General features: G+C 43.9%; 1 protein-coding gene across 1 annotated transcript in view; it reads left to right on the top strand.

Annotated features, from left to right (window-relative positions):
• The window catches only part of LOC146805263 (zona pellucida-like domain-containing protein 1), a 516,659-nt gene that overhangs the window by 2,575 nt on the left and 490,544 nt on the right, over nt 1–23,540 (top strand). Inside the window, exon 2 of the mRNA XM_085622433.1 lies at nt 6,633–6,744. Within this exon, the coding sequence (XP_085478559.1) occupies nt 6,633–6,744 (112 nt within the window). The remainder of the gene's footprint in view (nt 1–6,632; nt 6,745–23,540) is intronic.

Here is a 23,540-nt window from a genome sequence, read left to right as displayed (position 1 = left end):
GAAGGTGACCCTTTCTGCTCAAAACCAATCGTGCCTGCACCAAGAGGCATCCTTGCACAATGGCGCAAGAGTGTCTACATTGGTGCTAGGCTGTTGAAACGGCACCAGCGAGGCACCAAGGACAGGAATGCAGTGCTTAAATATGGTGCATTCCTGCTCTACTCTGGCTAGGAAAGAGCTGCAAAGCGCCTTGGGGCGCTGACCTATATCAAAATGCCAGCATCTGTTTGGCCTCTGAGAAAAAAATATATTCTTGGACGGCGATTATGTGATAATCTCGACAGAATCACTTGCATGTTCAGTTAAAGAAATTCAATCTGCAATCCTTTGCACAGCACAGATGATTGTCTCGTCTCTGTTTAGTCGTCAATGGCTACTAATGAAAGAGAGTACATCTTCCTCTCCAGCTTTATAGCCCTAGCTTTCCAGACCAATTTCAAGTACAATAGTTTTCTTAGTTTGGCCACAGTAATAACTCTTTGTTAAATAACACTTGATCCTAAAACCATCAAAGTGCTGTAGTAACAGGTGTTATTATATTAAGTATTATTACATAACTGAGGACCTCATATTGAAGTCACTGAATGTTGGCCCCTAACTCCAATCCCCTAAATGGGATATTGCTAACTCTGGGAGAAAAATGTACCCAGTATAATAAGTGAGAACCTGAGAATGCCCTTGGAAGCGAGGAAATAATAGGGTGCTCGGTTTCCCCGGTTATCCATCATTTCCCCCACGTTATTTCACTTGTGGACTCTCTGGGTGACACCAGAGTAACCACAGATCTCATAACTCGATAGGGATAGTTAATACTTTATTAACTCAATTGAAATTAAGAGGCCATTCATATTGACAGGCTCAATGGTACTCATTTAATCTGCTCCCGAAGATTGAAATCTAGGGGGGGCTTGGCAGGATTCATCAGTCGTGCAGAAAAAAAGCGACCAGTAAGTCTATCAAAATGTAAGAAATGTTATGAGTTGTCCAGGTAGGGTGGCATGCGTCTACCATTTAAAATCGTGTTCCCAGATGTGGGAAAATACTATCAAATGGCTTTGCTGTTTTTAAAGTCAAGAAGCAGACAACAGTACCGACCCGTCCTACTAATTAGGAATTTCTCGGGTAGCTTTGCTTTCTTTCCTTTTTGATGTGTTATGTGGTTGCAGGAGGGGCACGCCAGATGAATATCAGTCTTGGCCTCTTGCAAACGAGCAGACCATCATTAACTACAGATTCACATCCCTCTGCATGGGAGCACATTCGACACGAGAAAGCATGTTGGCCTATCAGATCTCATGGTTTAGATGCAGCTTTAATTACCAGTCACAAAATGATGGGCTTCCCCTAAGACTTAGAAATCCTCAGAGCCAAAAAATCTGCCACTTGGAAATGATTAAACTAATACTTCTGGCCAACTAGAGATTACTCAGGATAGCACTGCACGCTTGTTTAGCTTATCTGCGTCATTACAAGTGGATACTTTAAGCACAAATCAGACTTGAACGTACCTGGATGCAACATACCAGCCTGAACATTTAGGCCATATAACCTATGTAATGGAAGATGATTATTTTTTATTCCATAGAAAAACTTGTTAAATGTCATGTTGATTTAGAAACAAAAGTTAAGAATCCACGGAGGTGATGGTATATTTTATGGGAAACAGCCTTTACCATGAAGGCTTTTCTACACTATACGTTTACAACGGTACACTTACCTCGTAAACGTCTTTACAACGCGTATTGCTTCCACGACCGTCTTTACCACGCAAGCAACGTCTTCACGGACCGTCTTCTTTCTCATCAGATTCATACATTTTTTAGTGTCGGCGAAGACGTGAGAAAAAGGCAAAAAAAAAAGAAAAAAGGGGGCTTGGGGGGGGGCTTCCCCCCCCCCCAAAAAAAATGCGTGGTAAAGGAATAATCGAGGTAAAGGATATGCGTAGAAAAATCATTCCATTGTAACGCATGCGTGGTAAAGGCATGCGTTGCAACGGAATGCGTAGTAACGACATATATTCATATTTTATTTGGCAATCATACATAATACAATAATCATTCAGTTATGCATGTAAAATTTCGACATGTCTATCAGTTGTTCCTCATATATATATATTTAGAAAACGTTCAGTGTCTATCAAAACTGTTGGGATGCAGAGAGTTTGAAAGACCGGGTGTGCCCTATATTTCATAAAGATAAGTGAGAAAAAACCAAAAATTGTTTGCCCAAATATTTACATATTCAGGTTTTCGTCAGTGGAGCAAAAGTTGGTGGGTAGAGTCTTCTCTAAATCCCCACTGTCATTTCACAGAGGAAAATCTACACCCACATTATCGTAACAACAGAGAGGGCTGAAGGCATCTGGAGCACCTTCTATAACATGCAAGTGTCTTAGACTGCAAAAAACGGGTGCAAGTGGTCAACTCACTGTGCCACCTTGCTGGCATGAAATGGAATGGTACACATCAGAATTGAAAGCGGTTAGAAAGCACTGACAGACCCGTTTCCATCCTTCACCTTTTGTTTAACAGAAAGCCAATGGACATATTTACGAGCCCCTTGTGTAGGCGGAGCGTCACTTTTTGTGACTCTCGGGCGGGGCAAAATACAAATTCAGACATCTGTGGCCATGCAAAACCACCATGCGTTGCTTTGAATGGTCTCATAGATATGGAGTAAGGCAAGGCAGCACAAGTTGCTGTGTTGCCTTACTCTGCACCCAGTAGGCAATCCATGGGCGTTGTGGTGGGTTTTCCCATGCAACACTCATGGATTCTGATACTGCGCCAGATTTACAAGATCATGGAAACCTGGGGAAGTTTCAAATCCTTACGCACCCTGTAGGGAACTGGCACTCTATAGAGTGCACTAAAATGAAGTATAGTGTGCAGAGAGTCCAGTGAGACCCAGATCGATATACAGACGTAAAAGTAAATAATACTAACGCTCTATTTGTGGTAGTCTGGGCAAGCAGTTCTGCTTATCAGAGGGTAGTGCAAAGCATTTGGTGTACTCACAGAGGCAATAAACACACACTCAGGAATAAATACAAGACCAATTTATAAAAATAACACCAATTTTTATGCAATTTTTCAGACCAAGAACTTTGTTCTACAGTAAGTACTTTTTAGGATATGAATTTTCAAAGTTCGCAAAATGAATTACCTTTGTGCACAATTACACACCATTGAAGTCAATGAAACAAAACAAGAAAAATAATATAAAATCATACAGTTGGATTTCAAGGTTCCCCTTCAGGTTTTAAGTAAGTAGCAAGGCCAGGCCCAGTGTTCCACCAGCGGATTCTCAGGAGCATACCGTATTCAGCTGAGAGCAGGATGCTGAGGTAATTGGTAGTTGCTGTGCTAAGAAGAAGGGGGCCACCTGAAAATACACTGCACAAGGGGACCTAAAGATAAGCCCAAGGGGTTCCACTCGAGGGAGCAGATTGCAAGGGCCTCAGGACCACAGGAGGACAGGTGTTTCGTCAGTACCCATGCCGGGGGGGGCTGGGTGCAGAGCACATAGGTCAGCCAGGTGGCGCACGTCAAGATGTCCTCGTGGTCAGGAGCAGGCAGCTTGGAGAGGCGATTTCAGGACAGCTGGGCCAAGCACGAAGTGGGTCTCAGAGGTCTCTTTATCCCTCGATGGGTGCTTTCTCCATGGACAGTGGAGTCCAGATTGGACTCTTTGTCTTGGTGAATTCAGCAGAGGGTCCGGAACCCCGATTATTGGTGCGGCATGGCTCTGGTAGGACCTGGTGTCTCCAAACTTGATGGGGAGACAGATCTGACCATCCAGAGCTGGTGTACCACTTTTAGTTTGGGTGATGCAAGTTGTTACAACTGGATTCTGTGGTTCGGTACCGGTGGACTGCAAGGGAGCAGCACCTCTACTCCAAGGAAGTTTTTTGGCAATTTGTAGAAGTCTTGAGGAACTCCAGGGTTCTTGGAGGCCTCACAGTTACAGGACAAGACAGCACACCATGATTGTCGAGTCCTTCAGTTAGCAGGCATGGTTTGGTGCCAATTTACTGCAGCAGGGCTTCAGTCCTCGGGCCAGCAGCTTTTCTTTGTCCTTTTCTTCTCTGTGTCCATCAAATCTAAAATTTAGGGTCTAGGGATGCCACCCAAATACTCAATTTAGGGGTGTTAAAGGCGGTGACAGGTAGTAGTCAATAGGATACCAACCTTTAGGGTATCTACAACCTCTAAGTGACCACTTCCTGTAGAATGGTGAACTGCCCTGACCCTAATTGGCTAATTCCCCCACAAACCAAGATGGAGGGAAATTAAAAGTGGGCTCCACATCGCCTGCCCCACCTTAGGGGTGGTGCTGGCTGAATGGGGACCCACCTCCTAATTCACCAAATTTTCCTACCTCTCCTTCCACCAAATGTAGAGCAGGAATGGTGGGTTGTCATACTCCAGTAGTTGGATCCGACTTGGTTGCATTTCAAAGGCAGCATCAACTTTAAAGCTTCCCACCTTGGAATGTCCTGGGGAAGTGTGAAGCACCTCTACCCAGAGCAGGTATTGTTCCTGGCCTCTGAGAGCACAGGCCCTTACCAGATGAGGTCAGAATCATGGCTCGTGGCTGGTTAATACTAGTCAGAGAACACACCAGTGCATGGTAGGTTTTCAGGAGACCCTCTAAAGGGTCTCCTGTGTGCATTTATTAATAAATTCAACAATACCATCAAGACAAGATGTTTGGTACCAAACATCTTAGAGTACAGTGAAGCCATCATGGAGCTTTGTAACTACAAGTATCCAGCCCATGTACTCTCAATGGCTTCCCTGTGCACTTACAATGTCCAAGAACGGACTTGATATTGTAGGGTCAAATCTGCTTACGCAGATATGTCCACACACGGGAAGCAACCCTGCCTTAGGGCTGTAAGGCCTGCATAAGGGGTAACTTACCTATACCTCATGCAGTGTAGGGGGGCATGGAACACAAGGCTGTGTGCCATGTTGGCTCTTCAGTTCTCTCAGCACCAAGACACGCAGACTGCAATGGCAGTTTGCATGATGCTGGTGAAAAGCTTCTGGGTTGGCACAATTTGTTCTGTAACCCCAGTGGACCCTTTGTAGTCCCAGTGCCATTGGGAGAGGAGTTGGCTTAACGGCTAGGGCGCTCGACCTCGAACCTGGGGAACTGGATTCGAGTCTCAGCAATGATGCTGAACATCCTGTGATTCTGGGCAAATCACTTCATCTCCCTGTGCCTAACAACAATGAATGGGTCCTCATGTAACGCAGCTGGTGCTATGTAAAGCGCTCTGATACCTGATTCGGGTCAAGTTCGCGCTATATAAAACTCTGTAGAATAAAAAAAATAAAAAAAATAGATACCAAGGATATCATTTACTAGGGACTTACAGGGGGAGCTCAAGCTGTGCCAATCATGCTACAGTTTCAGGGAAGAAATCTGACACTGGGAATCTGGCCGGCAGGGACCCAGTGCACTTTCAATTCAAAATCGCATCATACACCAGGCAAAAATTAGGGGCTAACCATGTAAAAAGAGGCACTTTACTACATCTTTCCAGCTGAGGCATAACAAGGAGAAATATCTTTATTTCTCCACATTTTTTCCTCTTTTTATGTGTGCTGATAAAGAGGAAAACACCTCTAAGGATTGTTTCTGTGCAGGAAGGCGCCCCTTCCAGCATAAAAACAATCCTGCCAACAACACAGGCAACCTTGCGTCATGGTGCAAGGGTGCCTGCACTGGTGCTAGGTGTGCATGGGTAAAGGACAGGAATGCACCGAATTGAATAAAGATGATGCATTCCTGCCCTTTTAATTTGGCTTAGGGCAGTGCAGCAAGATGACGTGCTGCGCTGCCCTATACCAAATCCCATAAATTTGTAGTTTGTGCTGCTGGAGCGTCACAAAAAGTGATGCTCCGGCGGCACAAGGGGCTCATAAATATTCCCCTGAGTTTGGTGGAACTGGAGCACCACCATATAGTGGCAGGACTCCCGCTCACCACACTTTCAATTCCCCCACTCCGTCCAGATGTAGCACAACTGCAGAGTTTCTTCCAGTTGAACTTCAGCTGGTGGCCCATCCTCCATGGGTCTACCATAAAATGCACCCTCTGCACTGGCGGATGAATTACATCACTGAGATTCACAACTGGCAGGCGGGGATCACTAAATATGGCAAGTGAACCCAGGGCCCCCTCCAATTTGCGACGTTATCAGACCACTCGTCTATATTTAAAAGAGCCACCCAGCCTTTGAGTTTTACATTATGTCTGGTATCTTCAAAGAATGTCGAGAGAAATCAGTCCTTGGCTGAGAAAGACGCAATTAGTTTTTTGTTGTGACATGTCTTTCATCACTGGGGAAGAGCATTTCATGCACCACAATGAACATTTGCCTACTCAGGGCTGCTGCCTGTCTGTGTGTTTATTTTGAATTGAAAACACTTTCTATATATTGTGCAATTTGTTAAATTTCATAAGAAATTTAATTTACAGATGAACGTCAAAGAGGATGATGTATCGTATTATGTGGTCTCCATATCATATATGGTGCTGTGAAAAATTAATTTGGATAAAATTGAAAATGCATGGTTCTCTCTGATTTGTAAACTTGGCACCTCTTCTTCCTATTCAAGACCCTGAGAAACAAAGCAATGGATATGTTCTGTATCATCATCCTTCTCTCTTTCTTACGAGGATCTCTATGTGTGGACAACTCTACTTGCAATGGAACCTATCGGACCCCAGGTATGCGCATGTTTTTAGATGGTGCTCTCCTAAATTACGTTTGCTGATGACACGTATTGTATGCTGGGATCGTGCTGGATATTGTAAGTGAGGAGTACTTTTTGCTAATTTCCACTACCTGTTTCCATCGGTCAAGTGGTGGAAAAAGCGTTGGATAGATCCACTATTACCTTCATTTTTTCAAGGAGTGTACAGAAAAGGAATTGTTCACATCACAGCAGCCGCGGTCGGTAGTAGGAGTAACTGCAGGGCGGTGATGTGGGGAGGGGTGGGGGGCAGGGTGGGGGGTAGTAAACTATAGATTACGGAGGTTTACAGGTAAATTAACATATAAATTAATAAAACGAATTTCGTTGCGTGCACTGCATCCCCAAATGCGATGTTGTGCACGCAACGAAATTCGTTTTATTAATTTATATGTTAACTTACCTGTAAACCTCCATAATCCATAGTTTACTACCCCCCACCCTGCCCCTCCCCCTCCCCACGTCACCGCCCTGCAGTTACTCCTACTACCGACCGCGGCTGCATATATTCCATGGGAAAAAGTAGAGTTGCACAGTTATGCTAAACATACGTTTGTGGATTGTCTGCTCTGTGGATAGTCTAAAGACAATAGACAATCAATGCAATTTTGAGAGTATGCAAAAACATTAATTGTTCGACTCATGGTTTAAAAAGAAGTTAGCGTCACAATGCAGTAGAGGTAATATTACCATTCGATTGGCAGGCTTAATGATTTGCAAATGGGGATGCAATTGGTGATGTAACCTATGTTCTAATAGCTCACAATGCAAGTCGTCCATGCGCAGGGAGTTGCAAAATTACCTGCCAAATTGTTAATGATTAGACGGTCCCAAATTGCGACTCTCTGTGATAGGCTGTGAATGCAATGATGAAGCAGATCTCTGCTACTCCAGTTGCTTTCCAAATAGGGAAATATGTCTTTTTCAAAGCAGGTTGTTTCCTATAAAAGGATAGGTGCTGCTTAAAGAATGTCTCCCATTTGGGAAATCATCGGGGACGCAGGGAGCGGTCCTTGGAGCACGATTTCCAAAGGGGAAGCCATCCCATGGGGACAGCATTCTCTTTGCAAATCAGTTGCTATTCCAACTTGGGGTACATTCTAATTAACAATAATTTAGGGTTAGACAGAATGTGAGAGCGACTATGAATCAGTGGTTCTCCCGCCCGGCAAATATCTAAGGTCCTTTGCCCCATTTACAGGTGTATGAACAACTATGTTTCCACTGGTGGAGCTTTAGCAAATTCTACGATCAGAAACAAATAATCTGGCAGCCTGTCCACTAAATTACTGCCTGGTCACAGTGATGGTCACCCAACCCCATTTAGAGCAGGTGACTGTCACTAATTTTGCAATGCGAAGCATGGCTGACCTGGCATGGGAAAATAATCAATAGGCCCAATCATATATATACGATTCCCCACATGTTGGAAAGTGAGTTATTAGTAGTGATGAGTAGGGACCTACCACTAGTAATAATGCGACAAACAAAATAAAAGGTTTAGTCATGGTCTCAATAAATTATTTATTTGCTCAACACTCGGTAGCTGTCTACGAGTAGACAGACTTAACTTAGGAGACAGGTGTGTAAAGCATTCAAAAGTGCCAATACATTAAATAAGTATGACACAGCACACAATAACATTTTAACACCAATTCATAAAAATAGATGATATTGTTATGAACAAATAGACATCAATACGGCAAAAATCCAATGTAGGGAACCAGAAATATGAATTTTTACAGACTAAAACTAGTGCTTAGAAGCAAATAGCACCCAAAGGGTTAAAAAAAATCACGCTGACCTGGACAAAGTCAAGAGTTCTTTACACTTACTTCCAGAAGTGTTTCTTGATGCAGGAAAGTGGTCCACAGCACCAGACAAGGCTTCCGATGCTCTGGTTTGCCTCTTGGGGTCTGAGACTACAACCCCCACGATGCACCTAGCCAACTTCTGGAGCTTTTTACTAAAGTTGCTCCAAACTTCTGGAACTTCTTCCTGAAAGTTCCTCTTGTGAGTTTAAAGTGTCCAAAACACGAATCCAAGGGTCTAGAAGCACTGAGATGGCCCTTGGGATGTTTGAACTATTTTCCCACAATGCACCTGACCACAACCTTTAAAGTTCCGAGGCGCAGTCTAGCGGGGTTTTTCTTGGTGGAGATGATGCAGGTGGAGCTCTTTTCACCTGTTGCATTCAGGGAGTCCACTTCTTATTACTTCTGAAGCAAGGCAAATTCCTTAGGGCTGTAGTTCCAAAGTGTGCAGCAAGTGCAGTCAGTCAGAGTGCAATTCTCTTGGTGCAGGCGAGGGTTCCAGCAGGGCAGTCCTTCTTCTTGTAGTTTCAGGCAGGGATCTCTTGTAGCTCTTTTTTACCTGTTGCTTTCAAGATGTCCCTCCTTAATCCTTTTGAAGCAAGGCTAAGTCATTAGTGCTCTATTTTCAAAGTGTGCAGCAGGTGCAGTCCCTGTGAATGCAGTCCTCTTGGGGTGCAGACCAGGGGTTCCAGCAGGGAAGTCCTTCTTCTCTTAATTTTCTAGGCAGGGATCTGAGTGGCTGGCCAACTCTTCCATATTTATTCAGCGTTCCTGGCTATAAAGCAGGGGGGTGCTGCTGACAAATGGGGTGCAGGGTGCCAAAGTGTGGCATGTTCGTGCCCCAGAAAGCACTATTCTCCCAAAATCGAAGATGGAGAAACTTTTTCCTGAAGAGTTAGATCAGGCTAAGCCAGCCCACTGATGTCCAGCCCCCTCACTAATCAAATTACTGGGGCTTCTGTCCGGCTGGGGGTGAGGTTGTGTCCTGTTCAAACGTTTGACCACCTACACCCTCTTCCCACCTTTTGCTCTGCTGCTTGCAGTTCTCCTCCCACAAGAGATCCTACTCCTATCAATAGTTATACTTTATTGAAGTATTCCCTAGTTAGCCTATGGTAAATAATGAAATTTCTAGTTTGTCCCTCACCAGGGCATGCAAAATATATTTTATAATGTCCCTGCTTATAGTTACAAGGCTCCCTATTCCTGGGACACCTAGGGGAGACATTCAGGGTGACTTATATGTAAATATAAGGTAATTTACTACTTTGGAAGTACTTTCATTACAAAGTCGAATTTGCATATAATTCTAATCTAAAAGCAGCCTGCAGGGAAGAGCTGGCTTTTAAAATGACAGCAGGCCCCACAGCAGTGCACGCCTAAGAACATTAAATCTTCTGGGCCTCTAAACCTACATGCCCTATCATATACAAGGAACTTGCAGGTAGGTTGTGAATACCAATTGTAATTATACCTAATTACCATGCACGTTAAATCAGAGCACAGTCCCTGGGACTGGTTAGCAGAGCACAGGCCACAATCAGAGTCAGAAAACCAACATTTAGTAGTCAAAATGGGGGCAAAAAGTGGTGGTACACTGCAAAAAGCCCTGGTATCTCACACACCCCCCAGCTAAAATTACAGGAGACTCAGCCTACCCCTGGGAGAGTTTCGCTGGTCTGTCAAGCGAGGAAGAAAGTGAAGAGACCAGGCTGTACAATTGTAGGGCCTACTCTGCCTTACATCCTCCTGGCAAGGTCACTTCCTCCGGGAAGCTGATCAATCTCTACAGCAGAGGTCTTCAAACTTTTTTCCTCTGATTCCCCCAAAGCAAAATGTTTTGAAGTCAGGGCCCCCCCTGCTAAACTTTATGGCAAAGATCGGGAAGCAGGAGAGGCAGGGCTGAGCGCAGAGGCGGAGCTTTTGAGATCATAGCATAGATACTTTTTTTGTAGTTCATAATCTGCAATAAATGTGAAAAATATAATGGAACAAAATCAACAAACAATAACAGTAATTGACAAAAAAAACTGTTCTCTCCATAGTTTGGTTATTGTGAGCCCCTCGCACTCCTGGGCCCCAATTCAACTGCGCCTACTGCAATAATGATATGATAGCTGGGGTATTAAACCGGTATTAATGAGGTGAAACCTATGCCCAGATAGTGTTACCCAGTACAAAAATAATAACAAAGTAAATGTATCACAAAATGTGCTGTATAGCACCACATAATTTTCAGTTTCTTGCCACATAATTTAATCAACCCTGCCACATGATTTGGTCCTCCCCTGATGCCTAATTCCAGTGACCCTGGCTTTAGTTTGCCACTCATAATGCTGAACCCCGTGCAACTTGTTAAGCAACAATTGTAAAAGCTGCTGAGTTATGCTTTGACAAATGGAGTCAGAGTGATATTTACCACAGGCTTGGAACATTTAGCTCTATAAATACTCAAGATACTATTCCCCACTGTGAAAACCAGGATTCAATTTGGTGACTCTCTGGTCAGACACAAAAATCTGCAGTGATTGCTTTAGCTTATGGAGGCTTATAATGTAAGAGAGTATATGTTCCAAAAATGTGTTTAATTTGCTTTGTTTTTTTCATTTATTGTGTGCGTGGTTTTTTTATATGCAATTATCTGAAGGTGAAAAATGGGAGAGTTACTCAGTATATTGTTTTTAGCCTTGAACTCCGTCACCATACTCACTGTCTGTGCCCCGGTACACTCAGGATTACAGTTACACATATTTTATGCAGTTTAACTCCTGCATATAAAATAAGACATCCTGAGAACGCGCCAGATAAACTTCGCCTCTTCCAGGCCCTTTTCATTTTGAAGTCCTTCCTTGCAGATGCAGTCACGCCCCCCTGGGAATGCAGTCACTGACCCCCAGGGGGGCGCGCCCCACAATTTGAAGATCTGTGCTCTACAGTAACAGCACCCATTTTAAACTGAAACTTAATCCAAGCTGTTTCCTTTTCTTCCTCCCTTTTAAGTTTGGATAGTGAGGTGCCTACCTCCTCTATCACTAACACTGGTAGGCCAACTCCTAGCTTACCCACAGAGCATACCCAACACTTGAGTAAACCCACCATGACCAACAGAGTCAGTGGGCCCTGCTTACGTCTGGCCATAGGGTCTGCCTTCCATACCAAGTACAGTGCTGCCAGTAAGGCCAGCATCCAGCAGACACTACTAACAGAATTCAGAACTACACCCTAAGTTCTCCAATGACAGGTGGCTGAGCTGTTTCGAGGGCCCCCTGTGGGATCCTGGAACATCTCTTGCTGTTAAGACTGGGGAGCTACAACATCCTGTGGCAGTCATCCTTATTCCTCTCTTTCTTCTTTCAGTGCAGGGACTGCACCCTGGTGTTTGATAGCTGCCTGACTGCTCAGGACTTTCCTGTGGTCAGGGGAAGCCTCACCAGTGCCAACTTTGGGTTTCTCCCTTACTAGGTCAGAAGACCCGTGGTTCACTGGAACTCTCTTTAAGAGTGACTTACCTTATTTTTCCTTTTCTTTTGGGACCCCTGTTTCCTAACTGTAGGGACTGGTTCCCCAGGAACTTTGGGTTGTGGGGCGTCCTGGGAGACTACCCCACTTAGGATCAGACCAATCTCTGGGAGGTCATTGCATAACATATGCCCCCGCAGCCCCTGCAGTGCGAGGGGGTGCTGAGTTCCCGGGAGCCTCCTCAGCACAGTAAACTGCCCTGAGAGCACCTGCCTGACTCCAAAGAAGGGGCCCCTCAATGCACTTTTCAGGGGGTCCCTCCCAAATTTTGTTACGCCACTGGGTCATTGTCCAGGAGACAATCTTAGGGGAGGTCTGTATTGACTACTATCTTATACTAGCTAAGAGTACCCTCCCACCCTAGGGACACTATTACTACAGGTTGGGTTGGGAACTCACCTGGGGCTACCCTTACTCTTCATGTATATCCTGGCACATACATGTTTGGGGACATCAACCTGTCACTCACTAAAGTGTGACTGGCACATGTGTCTCGCAGGCAAATGGTGGGGATGCCATTCACCAGAATGGAGTGGAAGGGCATAATCCTACCCTCAGGGGTCACCAGCTTATCATCTGAACCTGTCTCCCAACAAAATGATAAGAGGACCTCCTCATCTTATGAGTCCTCCTCTACGGCTACACTGGACAGTCCTGTGCTATCCACCTTCTTTGAACAGGCAGGGTCACCCCTGAAGTGGCCTGACTGCTGTCAGTCAAAGCACAGCCTGTTGTCCAAGAACTTTTTCAGTCCTGAGTCCCCCTTCCTCTGCTTGTCAGAGGTGGGGTCAGATCTACTCTCCTCACTTCTAGGGCTCTGAAGTACTGAGGGAGCCTCTGTTGTGCGCTTACCACCTCCCACCTTAGGTTTTTTGTGGGCCTAACCCCAAAAGCGGCCGGTGCAGGTAAGTGCAGCGGTACGGGGCGGAAGAGATGATGACAGACAACGGAATAGTATTTATTTATTTAACTTTACCTATTCCATTGACATCCCTTCGCCCCACCGCCCACCGCACTTACCGGCACCAGCTGCTGCTACCTAATCCCCCCTTTTTGGAGTCTCCCCCTGGGACTGCTTGATTACTTGGGTTTGTACCCACTCATCCTTCTTCAGAGCCAGCTCTCTTGGTCTAGAAAGCTTTGAGTTCACTAGATGCTGGTGTAAATCTTCTGAGAGGCAACTAGACAATATGTACTCCATTTTATCAAATTGTAGATCCCCTCATAGGTACTTACCTGATTACCATTAATCTAGTCCTTCAGTGAGATGTGTCCCTGAACTTCACCCTGTACAGCTCTGGTGTCACACCAAACATCTTGACTAGACATTTCCTCATGTGCGGGTTGGATTCTGCCTCATCCTCCTGTAGAGTCAAGAGCCTATCCCTCCCAGCTACTGGAATCAATTCCTACACTAGTGAACCATAATACTTAAAGTGGACCCTTCTCATCTTAAGGGCCTTTTCAAATGCAGTCAGCCATTTGTCAATGTTGTCCCCCTCTACATACATGGCAACTATTTCCTTGGGAAGCCTGCGAACAGACACCCACCACCTCTAGGCATCTTAGCTTCTTCTTCATTGTTGCTGCCACCATTTCTTCTCTCTTCTTCCCTTGCCCACTTCTTCTTAGCTGGTGCCAACTTGCTCACTTCTAGAGCTATGAAAGCCAACTGAGCCTATATCTGTCTCTCCTCAAAGGCAGCTTTGGTTCTGATGGGAGGGAGCATCCCCTCCCTCCCCTAGTTGCAAACACAAACCTAATACAGTAAGTAATGGATATGTTATCTTCATCTATCTCCTCTAGGAGTTTGCTGAAAGGTTCATCCTCCTCTACACTCTCTAGATCTGCCTGAGCCCAGGCCTTAGGGATCTAATCAACTCTGTCTTCCTGATCTTGTTGCAATTAGATAGCCCCCTGGACCAACACTGAACCCTAAGCTCAGCCACTGTGAGCTCAGGTTAGCCATATCTAGCTCCATGGTGTTCCTAGTTTTGGGTCACAAACAACTTTAAAGATCAGAGATAGAAAACATTTAGAAACATAAAAAATTGGATTACAAATCAGTTTCTTTAATCTTTCAATTAAAAAATGGGACACATTTTGGCACAAAGTTCTTACTACTTCTAAAGCTGCTAATATTACTCAATCACTATTTTTCTTATATAATAGAGCAGTTCTGACACCCATATTTATACACAAAATCAACCAGTCTTCATCACATCTTTGTTGGTCATATCTTTCCTCCACTGGTATATTGCTTCATTTGTTAAATTATTGCCCTAATGCTCTCAAGTTCTGGAATTCCATATGACCTAAATGTTCTAAGATATTTCTTTTTTGTATTCCACTATCAATTCATAATGTTTTTCTGGGATCCATGTCTGCTGATTTCCATGACTCGACGTTGAAGTTAAAATTATTTGAGCTCTTTATTGCTCTTGCATTTAAAGTTATTCGTACTTATTTCAAAGATAATTCTAAAATATGTATGTTAACATGGGGGAATTTTATTTGTAATGAACAAAGAATCTCTATTGTCTCATCTTCATCACTGTCTCAAAAAATCAAATCTGATTTACTATGGTTACCTTTTACTACTTTTTTATCTGCACACTGATCTATATACTAATAACGATTTGACTATCCCCTTTCCCTTTCTCTCCTCTCGTCTATTTCCCTCTCTACTCCTCTCTTCTTCCTATCTTTCCTTTCTTACTCTCTTTCCTAAATTCTAGAATTTATAAATAATTATTAACTAATCGGTTCCCCAATCCTTTTTCTTTTTATCCTGTACATAAGGTTGTATCTTATCCATTATATTTCATTTTATTTCTATTTCCTTATGTATTATGTACTCTTGGTACTTTGTCTTTTACTCAATAAAAATTATTTAAATAAAAAATCAGTTTAGTCAAAATTTCAAAATTTCAAAAATCAAAAGTTGTTTTCTAAGTCAACTTAGAGGGTTTTTAAAGATCTTACATTGATTTACTGCATGGTGTAGTTTAAACACCAAGATATATCCTCACCTGTAAATCCCAAGGGTCCTGATTCACAAAGTTAAACTGTGACGAAAGTCTAACTTTTCAACTTTCGCTATTCACAAAGGGCATTTATAAATAGTAAAGTTAGACTTTTGTCTCAGCTAAACATAAGTTTTGGTCTTAAGTTTAACTGTGACCAAAACTGAGAGAAAAGCCTAATTTTACTACTCGTAAATGCCCTTGTGAATACTGAAAGTCATAAAGTTAGACTTTCATCTCAGTTTAACTTTGTGAATCTAGCCCCAAATGTTGGAAAGTGGTTTATTAGTAGTGATAATTAGAGACCTACCACTAGTAATAAGACCATCAACACAATAAAGGGTCTCAAATTATTCACTTGCTCAACTCTCTGTTGCTAGCTGCGAGCAGGCAGCCTTATTTTAAGAGACAGGTGTGCCAAGCATTCAAAAATACCAATACATTAGATAACTAAGATGCAACACACAATAAAAACCCCTCACAGATTTATAAAAATAGATTATATTTTTATGAAGAAGTAGACACGAAAATGACAAAATTCCAGTGTAGGAAACCAGAGATATGCAGATTAAAAGTAAAACTAGTGCTTGGAAGAACATTGCTCTCAAAGAGTTGAATAAAGGTCATGCTGACCTGGACAAATTCAAGATTGCTTTGCATTTCCAGAAGTGTTTCTTGAAGCAGTAAATTGGCCCACAGCACCAACTGAGTGTTCAGATGCTCTGATTTGCCTTGTGGGGTCGTCTGGGACTACAACTCCCACAGTGCACTTGGTCAGCTTATGGAGATTTTTACAAAAGTTGCTCCAAACTTTTCCAAACTTCTGGAACTTCTTTCTGAAGTTCTTCTTGTGGGTTGAAAGTGTTCAAAACACCAATCCAAGGGTCTAGAAGCTCTCCGATGGCCATTGGGATGTAGGGACTACGTTTCCCACAATGCACCTGACCAAATCCTTTAAAGTTCTCTGATGCAGTCCAGCTGAGTTCTTCCTGGTGGAGATGATGCAGGTGGAGCTCTTTTATTCTCCTGCTTTCACGGAGTCCACTCCTTCCACTTTCTGAAGTAAGGCAAAGTCCTAAGGACTGGAGTTCCAAAGTGTGCAGCAGGTGCAGTCATTCAGAGTACAGTCCTCTTGGTGCAAGCCAGGGTTCCAGCAGGGCAGTCCTTCTTCTTCCTGTAGTTTCAGGAAGGGATGTCTTGCAGCTCTTTTGTACTTGTTGCTTTCAGGAAGCCCCTCCCCAATACTTTTGAGGCAAGGCAAAGTCCTTAGGGTTGTAATTCCAAAGTGTACAGTAGGTGTAGTCCTTATGAGTGCAGTCCTCTTGGGGTGCAGACCAGGGTTTAAAGCAGGTCAGTCCTTCTCTTGATTTTTCCAGGCAGGGATCTAAGTTGCATGGCAACTCTTCCATATGTATTCAGTGTTCCTGGGCGTCAATCAGGGGTGCAAGTCTGACCCATGTGGTGCAGAGTACCACCCAGGTGTATGACCATTTCCTCCAAAGTGTGGCATATCCTTTCCCCAGAAAGCACTATTCTTTCAAAATCCAAGACAGAAAATCTTTCTCCTGAAGAGTTATATCAGGCTAAGCTTTCCCACTGGTGTGGCTAAGTTTCCCCTAACACCCCCCTTCCAGCACCCTTATGTATCTAATTACTGGAGCTCCTGTCTGGCTGGGTGTCTAGGATGTAGGGGTGAAATTGTGTCCATTCTAAACTGTCCTTCCCTCTTTGAAGACCAGTTTGGCCCCTCCTCCCTCTTCCTGACGTTTGCTCTGCAGCTCACAGTTCTCCTCCCACGGGAAATCCATTGTCTCAGGGCAGGCCACTTCACACCTCATTATGACAGCTTGACCCAGCCTGGCAGAGGCTGGCCAATCAGAGAAGAGCTTCAGAAAGTCTGGATTGTGGCTCACTAAAAAGAAAGTTCTATAACTTCTTTTCTGTGATAGTTACAGTAAATCTAACAATGGGAAGTTGTTGAATGATCATAACTATTCCTTTAAGTCCTTTAATTACATTTGTGGCCCACTCCTATCAACAGTTATACTTTATTAAAATATTTCCATGTTAGCCTATGGAACCAATGCAATACAATAGGGAAAAACTAAATTGGCAGTTTTTCCCTCACCAGGGCATATAAAACATATTTTATAATGTCCTTTCTTATAGCTACAAGGCACCCTACTCCCAGGGCACCTAGGGGACACCATAGGGGTGACCTATTTGTAAATATAAGGTAATTTACTACTTCGGAAGCACCTTAATTTCCAAAGTTGAATTTGCATGTAATTCCAATTTAAAAGCAGCCTGCGGGCTGGCTTTTAAAATGACAGCAGGTACCACAGCAGGGCACACCTAACTCTATTAAATCTACTGGGCCTCTAATCCTACATGCCCTATCATATACTAGGGACTTACTGGTAGGTTGTCAGTACCAATTGTAACTCTATCTAAATACCATATACTTTTAATCAGAGCACCGGCCCTGGGTCTGGTTAGCAGAGACCAGGGCACCCTCAGAGTCAGATAACCAGCATTTAGTAGTCAAACGGGTGGCAAAAAGTGGAGGTACACAGCAAAAAGTTCAGTCTCTCACACTGCACGGCAGAACTTTTAATTTTTTTGGTTTTCAGAAAACACAGCTTTGAGGATGGTCTGCCAGGTCACTATCATGTTTACCCTGACATATGTTCGGCAGGTGATGGTCACTGATTTCTTCCATGCAAGGCAAGGTGAACCTGGGCAAGGAGAACAATCAATATCTAATGTGCAGCACGTAACAAACTCTCATTCCAGGGCCATTGAGTTTTTTGCTTTTACCAATAAACCCACTTTTGTGGGGTTGGGTTCTGAAAGGCTAAAACGAATGGTAAATGGGTAAAACATTAGACACCTGCTTGGCATTCAGCAGTGATGAAAGCGCATATGTTACTCCAGAGAATTAATTTTCAGCATAGTATCTCTGCCAGGCAGATTGGGATCTCTAATTTGGTAGGTAGTCTTCCACTATACGAGAGTAGTCTAGGGATGATACTCATGTTTACACTGCTGGGATTCTAGGACTTCTATGCTGGTCTGCCTCACTCGCCTTGGTTTCTGGAGAGACTAGTTATAAGAAGCACCGGAGGACACAAAGAGAAAGAGCATTGGGAAAAGACATATGTGCTGTGTTGCAGCCTCATCTGTGGATTAGTCTCTTGTATTGCATTTTAATACCACCAGTCCAAAAGAAAGTCAACACAACAGCATTAACCCAGTACCCTACTGAATTAACAATCTTAAAATATAGTATGACCGGCCAAAGGAGAAGCATGACACCAGCCGTATGCCTTTTTCCGTAATTCTTCTGTCGGAAGATACAGCTTATCATTCTGAAATGGCAGACCTTGTTTGAGGTGGCGACTTACCTCCTCTTTTGCCCAGGTCTCCCACTGACTGACTGATTTATTCCTAATCACTTCTTTTAGCCTGTAATACCATTATGACTTTAGCCGGATCTATAATGGCCGCAGGAGCTTGAGTGAGGGTTTCTACTGCTGTTTCCTGCCTGGATAACAAATCAGCTTTGCGAATCTCCAACACTGGTCGAAAATTGATGATAAAATCGTATTCAGCAAAGAACAATATCCACCTCATCTGCCTCTGGGTGAGATGCCACGCCTTCTTCATGTATTGCAGATTTCAGTGATCGGAATACGGGGTGACAGTAGAACGTAAGTAATATCGCCATTCCTGGATTGCCTTTTTGATAGACAACAGTTCCTTCTCTGCAATTGTGTAGTTCCTTTCTGCCGTATTCAATTATTTGGAGAGGTAACCTACAGGATGCAATTGTCCGGTATCTTTGTCTCTCTGGGAGAGAATTGCTCCAATAGCCTCATCCGAAGCGTTGGCTTCCACGATGAAAGGCACCTCCAACTGGGGGTGTCTGAGCACTGGAGCAGTGGTGAACACTTGTTTCAAGCAGGCAAAAGCCTTGGATGCCTCCTTGGTCCATAGAAAAGGAACCCCCTTTCGGAGCAGTCTGGTGATGGGGACTGCTATCTGAGAGAAATTCAGGATGAACCTGCGGTAGTAATTCGCAAATCCCAAAAAGCATTGAACATCTCTTGTGTTCTTGGGAATGGGCCAGTTCTGCACTGCCTTAACCTTGTGTTCAGCCATGTTCAAACCTTCAGGACATAGCATTACCCTTAGAAATTCAACTTCTTTCATCCCCAATTCACATTTGCTCACTTTGCAAAACAAATGGTACTCTCTCAGTTTCTCCAACACTAAGATGACATGGTTGTTATGTTTCTCCGTTGACACTGAATAAACCAATATATCATCTTTATATATGACAACAAAACGGTCTACATAGTCTTTCAAAACATCGTTCAGAAAATACCGAAAGGCTGCCGGGGCGTTGCACAGCCCGAACGGCATCACAGTACATTCGTACAACCCGTAGCATGTCTTAAAGGCCGTTTTCCACTCATCCCCCTCTCGGATGCCGACCAAATGATATGCCCCTCTCAAGCCTAATCTGGTGTAAATCGTGGCTTCCCACACCTGATCCAACAAGACTGAGATAAGTGGCAAAGAAAATTCGATTCCTCACTGTATTGTTTAACATTCTGTAATCACAACACGCTCTAAGCTCACCACTAACCTTAGCAATAAAGAAAAGAGGAGAGGCTGCAGGGGAACGTGAGGGCCTGATGAAACCGATTTCCAGAAAATGATTCAGATACTCCCTGAGATGACGAGTCTCAAGATCTGACAAGGCGTAAACCCTACAAACTGGAATTTTCGCTCCCTCAATCAAGTCAATCTGGCAATCGTACACCCTATGAGGCGGAAGCTGTTCTGCCTGTACCTTGCTGAATAAATCCTGAAATTGAGCATACATCTCCGGCAACACTACCTCCTTCTCTGCTGCCGTTGCCACACAAAAAGGGGAAGCGAGAGCTGTAGCTTGTGACATATGGTCCTGCATACAGTGTTCTTCGCATTCTTTGGATAGAAACCGTACGGTCTTGGTCTTCCAGTCGTTGGTGGGATTGTGGTGCCAGAACCATGGCATTCCCAGTATCACCTCATACTGTGGGGCATCTATTATGTTCAAGGCTATCTCTTCCAGATGCTGTTTTGTCCCATCCTCAATTGACAGCCTGGTGTATTCCATTTGCTCAGTGATGAGACCTGATTTTAAGGGTTTACCATCCACAGCCAGAACCTCTTCGGGGGTGTCTCGAGGTACACTACCGATTGCTAACTGTCTTATCAACCCACTATCAATGAAATTCCCCGTTGCCCCGGAATTCAACATGGCTAGTACTTGATGCACCTGTTGTTTGTACTCCAACCCCACTGCCAACACTATGTGTGTTTTTTTTTACCCTGTTGGTAGACAAGGAGGGGATCTTCCACTCTTTCTCTCCCACTAGTGCCGAAGGAGTGGTACCTGAAGTCCCAGAATCTGTACCCACCACTGACACTGCAGCCTTTTTATTCCTGTAGGAATAACCTTGTGACTTGGGTTTCGATGGACAATCACGTACGAAATGTCCTCGCTTACCACAGTACATACACAGACCTTGTGTACGTCGGCTCTCTCTCTCTCAACTCGCGAGAGTCATGCCCTAATGGCCCCTACCTCCATGGGTTCACCCTCGTGTTGTTTGACTCTGTCTCTTTCCTGGCAATCTTGTCCGACTTATAGAAAGACCTATCACCTTTATGCTTATCTCCGCCCCTCTCAGACATGCGACCATCTAGTCTCAACGTCAGACTAATTAAATCAGAGCAGGTAACAGGTTGCGGATCGATCTGAGCTATCACATCCTTCAACTCATCGCACAAACCCTGATAAAACAGAGGCATCCTTTTTTCCTCGGGCCATGCCACTTCCGCTACCAACCGATTCATTGGGCTACAAGAAACTTGGGACCTGGAAAATAACTTAAGTTTAGATGGCTATTCTACTTACTTTCTCCCAGCAATAGCTTCGGTCATGGGGAGGGCAAAGGGGGGGTTAGTGACGCTAATCGTGGCCACCATCCCAGGGATACATACACAGATAGAAACGGGTCTCCCTTATTGTTTAGCTGTACAAATTGCTTGTGTCGGGGCATGCAATATTTTAATTGTGAATTTTTAAAATTCCTACGATAGATCAGGCCTGACTGACCATCTGGCTTCTCTTGACTATTTCCTGGACGAATACAGGGAGGTAAATCAGCATCATTGCTCAATTATTCTTCTGGGTGATTTTAACATTCATGGGTGCCCAGAAAATTGCTTATCTTTGGACCGGTTGGGACCCCTAGAACAAGGGGAACTCCATTTTGAGCATTCAGCACAGGGGGCATCCCTAGAAAAAATGTTGGCTGATCATGGTTTGATGCTCCCACAAAGGGAAGACGAAAACATACCAACCTTTAAAGGTAGAGGAAATGGTTCAAATATCGATTATATTTTTATCAGTCTTTCATTAGGGAATATTATTAAGAGTTATAGTGCGGAGTGGTCTCATTTTAGCGACCACAACCCAGTAACCCTTAGAGTGGCAGATTTTATTTGTGTCCCTGAGAAAGGTCAGAACAGGGCTGGTAAGAAAGATTTAGCCCCAACGGATCAGGGTAGAAGATTAAGATGGGGTAAGGTTGTCCCTGAAGAATTTTCCACTAATCTCAGGGCTAATGTAGGTAGGGAGTTGGACATATGTAGAGATTTGGAGGCAGGGGACCAGGAGGTTCTAGATGCGTACCAAATAGTTTGTACTCAAATAGGGGCTGATCTTACAAGTCCTGGTCAAGCTATAGACCCGAAGGGGGTTGGCTGGTTTGACCATAAATGTACACATGCCAACCAAAAACTACGAATAGCCCTAAGGGGTAACCCAGTTGATAGGCCACTTGTGGCCTCCCTAAGAAAATTATATAAAAGGGCAGTTGAGACCAGAAAGCGCGAGATTAGGGAAACAGCTTGGGATGACCTGACCTCCATTGATGTGTTGAAGAATAGTGCTAAATTCTGGTCCGTTGTTAACAAACCCTTTTTTTAATGATGTTTGTAATCATGTGTTAGATTGTAATATACAGGAACAGTCATGGCTTGCGCATTTTAAATCAGTCTATGAGGTGACAAATTCTGGTGAGGAGGGCTCTCCTGTTGTCACTTCGTATCCATATACTTTTTCGGTTACGGTGGAAGAGGTGGCAGACGCCATAGGGAAAATGACTAGCAACAAGGCCCCGGGCCCAGACGGCGTTCCTGCTGACCTCTTCAAATCAGATGTTATGTTATGGTCCAAAGTTTTAGCCAATGTTTTTAATAGAGTCTGTAAATCCGGTATTCCAACTACTTGGTCGGAATCAGTTATTGTGCCGATATTTAAAAAAGGCAATAGAGGGGACCCCAGCAACTATCGCCCGATCTCGCTCATTGATTCTGCAGTAAAGGTCTTAGGACGGGTCGTCCTGAGTAAACTCTGTGACAAATTGGATGAGACAAACACCCTTTCGGTTCTCCAATTTGGATTCAGGAAGGTTCGTGGTACTATAGACCAATGTCTTAATCTCCAACTTTTAATTGGGAAGTACACAATCGCCAAAAAGGGTTCACTACATATAGCATTTATGGACCTTTCATCGGCCTTTGATCGAGTAAACAGATCAAAGTTGTGGGCCATACTCCTAAACCTAGGTATTGATGAAAATATTGTGTACTTCCTGGCAGATCTCCACAGGGACCTTACTGCTACAGTCAGGTACGATCGCCAGGGGAACTGTACGGGTAAGATCGAGATCTTGAGCGGGGTTAGACAAGGCTGTATTTTAGCCCCCCTTCTTTTTACCCTTTATGTTAACGACCTTGGTGTGGTCCTTGGGAGAGCATGTAAGGACATACCGAGGGCGGGTAAGTATATGATACCGGCATTACTCTATGCAGATGATGCCGCTCTTTTGGCACGCACTTTGGTAGGATTACAGCTGCTTTTAAACTCATTTTATGATTTTATGAAAATTTTAGATTTAAGTGTTAATTATTCCAAATCCCATGTAATGACTGTGGGACCGAAGGGCAAACAAATGAAGAATTTGCATTGTAATGGAAATGTCCTGTCTAAAGTCTCTAGACTTCCATACTTGGGGGTTATCTTCGATGATACTTCTTCATGGATGCCCCAATTGGCAGCCAAGCGAAATGTCCTGTCTAGGGCAATCCTGTCAGTTCTAGGATTTGCGCGGAAATTAGGCGTGAAAGCACTGCAGGCTGTTTTAAAGGTGTATGACGCTAAATGTGTCTCTTTGGCCTTGTATGGAGCAGACATATGGGGTTTTAAAGATGCAAAATTGCTGCAGTGTGTGGAAGACAAGTTCCTAAAGAGCATTTTATCGGTACCGCAATCCACACCGGGGTTT

The sequence above is a fragment of the Triturus cristatus genome, chromosome 8 (genome assembly GCF_964204655.1).
Source record: "Triturus cristatus chromosome 8, aTriCri1.1, whole genome shotgun sequence".
In the NCBI taxonomy this organism is placed as follows: Eukaryota; Metazoa; Chordata; class Amphibia; order Caudata; family Salamandridae; genus Triturus; species Triturus cristatus.
The sequence above is the reverse complement of the archived record's forward strand: the minus strand, read 5'-3'. Positions and strand labels throughout refer to the sequence as shown.